Source organism: Cariama cristata, unplaced genomic scaffold (genome assembly GCF_000690535.1).
Source record: "Cariama cristata isolate BGI_N322 unplaced genomic scaffold, ASM69053v1 scaffold31148, whole genome shotgun sequence".
Taxonomy (NCBI): domain Eukaryota; kingdom Metazoa; phylum Chordata; class Aves; order Cariamiformes; family Cariamidae; genus Cariama; species Cariama cristata.
In genome coordinates this window covers 54,102-61,004 of record NW_009631209.1, presented here as the reverse complement: position 1 = coordinate 61,004, position 6,903 = coordinate 54,102, and the positions used below count along the sequence as shown (strand labels likewise).

At 41.5% G+C, this 6,903-nt stretch overlaps 1 protein-coding gene across 1 annotated transcript in view; it reads right to left on the bottom strand.

The window, feature by feature from the left end:
* Positions 1-5,438: 5,438 nt before the first annotated feature.
* The window catches only part of CCBE1 (collagen and calcium binding EGF domains 1), a gene marked incomplete at its 5' end in the record, with an annotated part of 19,978 nt that continues 18,513 nt past the window's right edge, over positions 5,439-6,903 (bottom strand). Inside the window, 3 exons of the mRNA XM_009705872.1 lie at positions 5,439-5,558; positions 6,102-6,137; positions 6,230-6,369. Of these exons, the coding sequence (XP_009704174.1) occupies positions 5,439-5,558; positions 6,102-6,137; positions 6,230-6,369 (296 nt within the window). The remainder of the gene's footprint in view (positions 5,559-6,101; positions 6,138-6,229; positions 6,370-6,903) is intronic.

The following is a 6,903-nucleotide window of genomic DNA, read 5'->3' as shown; positions in this document are numbered from 1 at the left end:
CCCTTTCCCGCAGTACCGGTCGGGCGATGCCAGCGGAGCCTTAGACCCCCATATTGCATCTCGAAGTTGTGGAGAAGCTGCAAACGCCGGCAGCATGGGGTAAGGCTGCTGGATCCAGCCTCACGTAGCCCTCAGGGGGTGCAGGAGCCGCCATCCTAATAGTGAAGGTGGGTGCGTGCCTTATTTCCACGAAGAGACAAACCCGGCCTATTTTGCAGGAGCTCATGCTCCCTTAGTCCTGGCAGTGCATATAGTTCAGCTCCAAGAAAAATGCTAAAAGGCAGCATGAGGAGGTTTTATGCGATTTGTTTCTTCCAGCCAACATTTCTGTATTTCAGAGAAAGGATGTGTAACAAAAGCAGCTACCCACAGCGTAGGAAAAAATATCTTTGTTACTGTGAATACATCATAAAATCACAATCATTTTATACACATTTTAGTATTTCGTATATAAATAAAGTGAACAGTATAGTTATCCAAATGTGTAATAGGAACAAACATACGGATTTTAATGTGAAATTAACAAATTCTCAGACCCCACCCCCATCTTTTGTTGCTTCTCTGGGGCTTAGTGTATTAACGCTGAAATACTTCTAGGAAGAAGGTTACTCAAGCTGTGATGCCAACAATGACTCCAGGCATTACCTTAATTCCATTTACAATCAGTTTTCCTCTCCTTTTCCTGATTTAGCCTGACTCTGTCAGTATTCCAGCTTTGCAAGAAAGACTAATCCTGTATGTACTTGGCACAGTGTTGAAACAAAACATTTTCCAAGCTTTACCATTTTGGTAAACCCATTAACAATCAGCATTTTCCCATCACTGCACACTCTTGCAAATGTTTCCATTAAATATATTTCTAATTATAATAAAATAACAAACTCTTTATTATCCTTCTGTTTATAACTTGATGTCTTCATATCAAAATAATATTTCTTTCTAATAAAATTATACATAGTATTTATATGAAACAAAGTTGTCATGTGCATGAGCCTAGTAATGAAACTAGGCATGAGTGTAGATGTTTCTACATTCTTGTTTTGGATTCTTGGAGGAGTTTGTTATTTTTGGAGCATAGAGTAATAAATAATTTACAGGGTAATGACTTCCCTGGCTGCCCAGTAACAAAGCTTAAGATTGGAAATGATTCCTCTGCTCTGGCTTTATAAAACTTTGGGTATGCTGAAGAAAATGACATTTTTCTATCTGAGTGTCTTTATATGTTTATCCAGAAGTCTTAATGAAATGTTTCTGATACAATGTGTTATGAAAGTTATCATACAGTTAATCAGAAATAAAATTATAAAGGTCTATGCAAAGATCTTAGCTGAACCCAGACAGAAGGCTAAACCTTCCCAGCCAGCTGTGCTCAGAGAGGTTCTCCCTGCTGGAGGAATTCCTGTGTCACATTGGGTGGACTTATCTTTATCATAGTGTACCCTCCTTGCTGCTGGGACTCAGCCACCAGCCTTGGGGCAGGGAGTCTGGAAAGAGGAGGGTGAAAGCACAAGGACAAACCCAAGGAGCACTTTCCTTTACCTTTTTTTCTGGAGTATGCACATCTGTTGGAAACCCAGCTCTAGGCTGTGAAAAACAATTATGCACACTCCAGAAAGGGAAGTTCTTCAGGTTTCCATGCAGAAAGGCATGTAAACATGTGCTGTATTTTATGTTCATGAGTCTGTAGGGCACCATTCTGTACTTACAGTGAAGCATGTATTTTACTTACTTCTCTGGCCCAGTCTCAGAATTTCCCTTCCCTCAATACTTACGCACAGCAGGGCAATTGTCACCTACCCCTGAATTCGATGGTCAAACTGTAGGAACTTCTTATTTGGTATTTGTCTGTATTTGGAAAAGCAGAGCTTAGAACTAAAGTAAGTGCCTTTTCAGAACACATCTTGTGAGCAGGGGGTAATAGCATTTAGTTGGTACATAGGAAGCAACTCATCTAACTCATTATTCAGTATCTGATGGTCAAAAACCCTGCAGCTACTAATTCTGTAGTGGGAATCAACCTGATCCAGCAGGTGTTGGGGTGTGGTGGTAAACATATGCAAGAGTTACATAATTTGCAAGAGTTACACATACAACATTTGACAATTAACAAATTTACTTAAAATTGCATATTCATGAACAATGTTATTTATACCTAGTTGCCTGCTTGAAATTAAGAAAATAAGACATAAATGCCTCAGTTCATCCTGTCCTAGAAGTTTCTTTCAGCCTGCTGAGTATAAGACGATCCTTTTTGTGGCCACAAGTTCCATCCCCAAGTCTCACTGATTTCCTTATTACCTGGTTCACGAGACTACTTGGATCTGCAGCTGCTGGCAGAGCTCCTCTCAGAGGAGAAGCCCTAAGACCATAGGGTGAGAGCACTATCATTTTTTCTAAGATATCCCCATGACTTAGTCATTGCTTTGTAAATATTGAAATACATATAAAGTGAAGAGAAATACAGAACGTTAAAATTCTTAAAGCTAATGCCCTTGCTTGCGGCATGGTGATAGTGAGGAGTTGGGAAACAGTTACAGGAATGAACACATCTTCTTAAGATAATATACAAAAGATACAAAAGGTCTAGACAGCCAGTTGTTTATACAACATGACCGGTACCAGTGGTGTAGGCATTACACCAACTATCTTTTGGCCCAGAGAATATGGAAGGGAATCCAAACCTTTATGGGTTATCTGAAAAGGGCCTGCTTATATTTTTACCTGTATTTATTCTATTAGAACATGCAAGCCCTGAAAAACATGACAAAATGAGAAGTTTTTCTTTGCATTTGTAACATGGACATGACCCAGCACTAAACATACTGTAGAAGTAGCAGCTACACAGATATGACATTGAAGTTTTGTGCTTAATATACATCTTTATCTTCTAAGCATGGCAAAGTCCTCAGCAGCTGTGGTAATCCAAAAGAAATGGTAACATACGTCATCCATGAGGTATGGTCTAACTTGTGCATCCAATTTTCCAGTGTAAAAAAAGGGCACTCCCTTTTATCCCCCTTCACAAATATAGGATCCCCCATGCAGTACCTCACCTTAGCCATCCTCGTACCAGTTGAAATGTTTTGTCATGTGCACTCCTGCACCTACTCATACTCATATACCCAGCCAAATACACTGCAACTCTGTGTTCCAGTTCCATGAATGCCATTTAGGTCGCACTCATGCAGCAGAGGGACAAAACAGATGGAAGCTCTTTGCAAACACGAGGCCTCTCTCTGATCTCAGTTTCACTTGGACTTCAGCATTTCACCATGGAAGACATGCACCTACAGGATGTCAGAATCCGACTCTTTCTGCAAGGCTGGGATTGATTTTGTGCTTGCCAATAAACCTACTTGATGCACTTATGCTTGGTTTTCCTGCATCCTGCATCCCCTGTTCTCTTGCTTATCTTTGTGTGATCTATCCAGCATGAATCCGTTGAGGAAGGGAACTGGCCTTCACACTGAGCAGTGGGAGAATGGTAAGGGAAAAGTAGTGTTAGTTTAGGACAAACACATCTTTTCGACTCTCTTTCAACAATACTGTAGCCGCACAAAGCCAAATAATTCCAGATCCAGAAGCAGCTGCCTTCTGTCACTGCTTCACCATATTTTTTTTGCCTTTTTCTGCCACAGTGGGGCATAATAGAAGAAGACATTTCACTTACAGCTGGTCTCTGCTGTGAAACAGGAATCCACTTTTCATGTTCTCCTAAGCCCAGGGACAGTAGCTGGAGACTTGAGCCCGGCAGTATAATATATTTATATGTATGAAGTAATTGTGGACCAAGGTTTTCATTATTGATGTTGTTCAGGGATGATGTTCAGCTACCCCTCTACCCTTGACAAAATTTGGGTACTGGATCATCTGGACATAGAATGCAAGGTAGGCAGATGAAATGCTGTGGTCTGCGCCATTAGCTAGAGCATGCCTTAATTGTATTATATACTAAGAAGGTTTTCTGGATAGTCTAGGTACAACACACAGTGCAGGCTTGATGGTATGGAACTACTGCAAGGAGGCTACCATGAACCAGGAAAGCTACAGTACAAGCAGCATAGTTGGGGAAAAGCAGAGAGAAAACTGGGAAATAATATATATATATATATTACATTGTCAGTGCATTTTTATATTGAAGGACTCTAAAGGGGCTCTGTTTTTCAGTAGGCATAGCTAAGGATGGGCTGCCTTCTGTATCCTGGAGCCTCTGGGAGTTGCCCGTGGTTTGTAGTCTTCTCCAGATCCGAAATCTACTGTGTCATGATAGTTTGTAAATTCCTGAGGTAATGGAAACTCCTCTGTTGATGAATGAGTCCTGTGTCCAAACACTCTCTCTTGCAGCTCAGCGATGTCGTTTCTGATGTCTGCCATCATCAGCAAGAGGAAATCAAATGAACCTGGTGGGCCCTGCAGTCACAAGGCATAGTCATTAATAATAATGCACTTCACTCTTACAGTTTTCAAACAGGTTGACTAATTACTTGTGCAGGGGTAATTCAGTAAAATACTGCTTTATGTCAATTGCCAAAAGTTAATGGTCTGTTTTTGAATCAACTTGCTCAGGAAACAATTTTCAGAAGAAGGCAAATATTTTTGCAGATAGAGCCTACATTTACAAGATGCTCAGCCCTTTTGTTACTTAACAATTCCTTTGCTATATCTGCCTCCTAAGAGTATCTTGACACCTCATGGGAATAGAGGAGATAAATCTTGGTTCTCTGTGTTCCTTCTTATTAAGCTGATAGAAATTACATTCTTAAAATGACTAATAAATCAATAATTATTATTTATTAAAAAAATTTTCCCAAGAATGCTGGTATTTGGAAGGTATCATTTCAATATGGTAACCTCACTGCAGTCCATCACTTACTAAATATACTGGTCATTGCAATGCAGAGAGTATGCATTGGGTTTTAATTTGATTTTAGAAAATCATCCTTTCTTTTTATCTGACTTCACACAGTAAAGTACATTGTTTAATACTGAGGACACTCTTCTGGACACACTCTTAAAAATCCCTTCTACCAATGTGTAAACGCAGTAAGAAAGAAATTTTTAAACAATTTCACCTGAAAACAGATTGTAAATACTCATCCTTCTTCTGATGACTTGCTCAAAGCCTATAGCTTCCCAAATCCCAGAGAGAGACAAGGGGCAGGATATTAAAAGGTTCCAGGGATCAAACTCCCATCAGGAGGAGTGGCTGAACTGTAGTAACTAGCACTCTGCATGGGATCTCATGCTACTGCCTTCTGAGGGTGTCCCACCGCTGTTGTAGGGCAGAGGTGCACTTAGTGCCTTCAGTGTCACACCCAGCAAGGGAAGAGGTGTGTAGGCAAAAACACTTGGACGAAAACAGGTAATTACTTTCTTTCCAATAACATTTTCTGTGCATGTAAAGTATCTTTCACTGTGCTCTTGACACAGGAGAGGGTTTATTTTTTTTTCCTTTTGGCTGACCTGTTCTTAGTAGTCAGCATCACTCTGTTGTGGAAATTCCTCCTGTGTGCAATACTTACAGGTATCCCCTTTGGTCCTGGTGCACCTCGCTCCCCCTGTAATCAATACCACCTCAGTTAGTTTGCTGTGACTAAAGGAAACGAAAAAAATCACAGTTTGCCTCTGCAGATTCACTTACTACGAGTCCTCAGGTCAAGAATCATCAGCTTATGCTTGCTCAGAAAAAGAAAAGAAAGTGAAAAGGAAATTGCTGCTGATTCTAGTGTGAACAGAGTTGGGCACTTCTGATATTTCTCCTAGACAGTAACAAGCAAACCAGTTAACAGGAGAAATTCACAAAAGAGCAGTCTAATGAAATAGGCTAAAGCATCAATGGAAAAGCCAAAAGAGCTGCAGAGAAAGGAAAGGAAGCTGCCTGATAGGTAGCCTGGCAGGGGTATTTGCAACCCGTAAGGAATGGCAAGCACAAAATAGCAGAAGGAAGACATGAAGGGATGGGACAACAGGATGTTTTCAGCTTATCAGTGGAAATGAGATAGTAAAAGGGTGTGACTACAAGCGTGTACAGAGTCTCTCTAGCAAGCCTACACTTCACATGTGCATGTGTCCACGTTATGGAAAACAGTACCTCTCCTCACCTTGCTCCCATCTCTCCCCGGGGCTCCTGGTGGGCCCTGCAAGAGAAAAGAAGGTGTTCACAAGGACCTGAGAAGTTGTGGAGCTAAGGCCAATTGTGCAATGCATGACAGGAGATGAGAATACTGACCACAGGGCCACGTCTGCCCTGTTTGATATGGGATATGTCTGGAGATGGGCCCATAGGTCCCATTGATCCACGAGGGCCTGGCTGTCCAGGAGGTCCGGGTGACCCAGGAACTCCTTGACTCCCTTTTGGTCCTGGAGCCCCTGCAATCAACAGCAAAAGTTACCTGCCAGAAAAAGCTTTCAGGACTCTTCATCAGTGCAAGCAGTGGGGACTGACCATTTTTTGAACCACCCAATGGACCGGTTGCCTTAACACACCCAAATTCACAACAACACAACCAACACAGCAGTCATCTGAGCCAATGTTACTCCTTGTCACAGTAGCTACAAGAGACGTTCACAAAACAATTAAACCTCGCGTATACAAAGAAGCCAAGACTGCCATTGCCAGGTGGTTAGGGACACAGACTGGGAATGAAAAGAAAAGCAGAAATGCCTCATTTTCACACAAAGAAGAAAAGAACAAGTCACATTTGAGGAACACCTCATAAAAAGAAAGCCTCAGAAAATTCGTGGGATTGTTGGGTTGAAGGCATCTACATGACTGGCACAGAAGCAAGCCCTTTTCAGTGGTGGATTGCACCTCTCTTTTGCCCAGTACTGTAGCCAACGTGTTAGGGGCAAAAAGGGCTTTGTTCTTCCATTTTGCTTTATACCCTTTTTCAGCTTCTACTG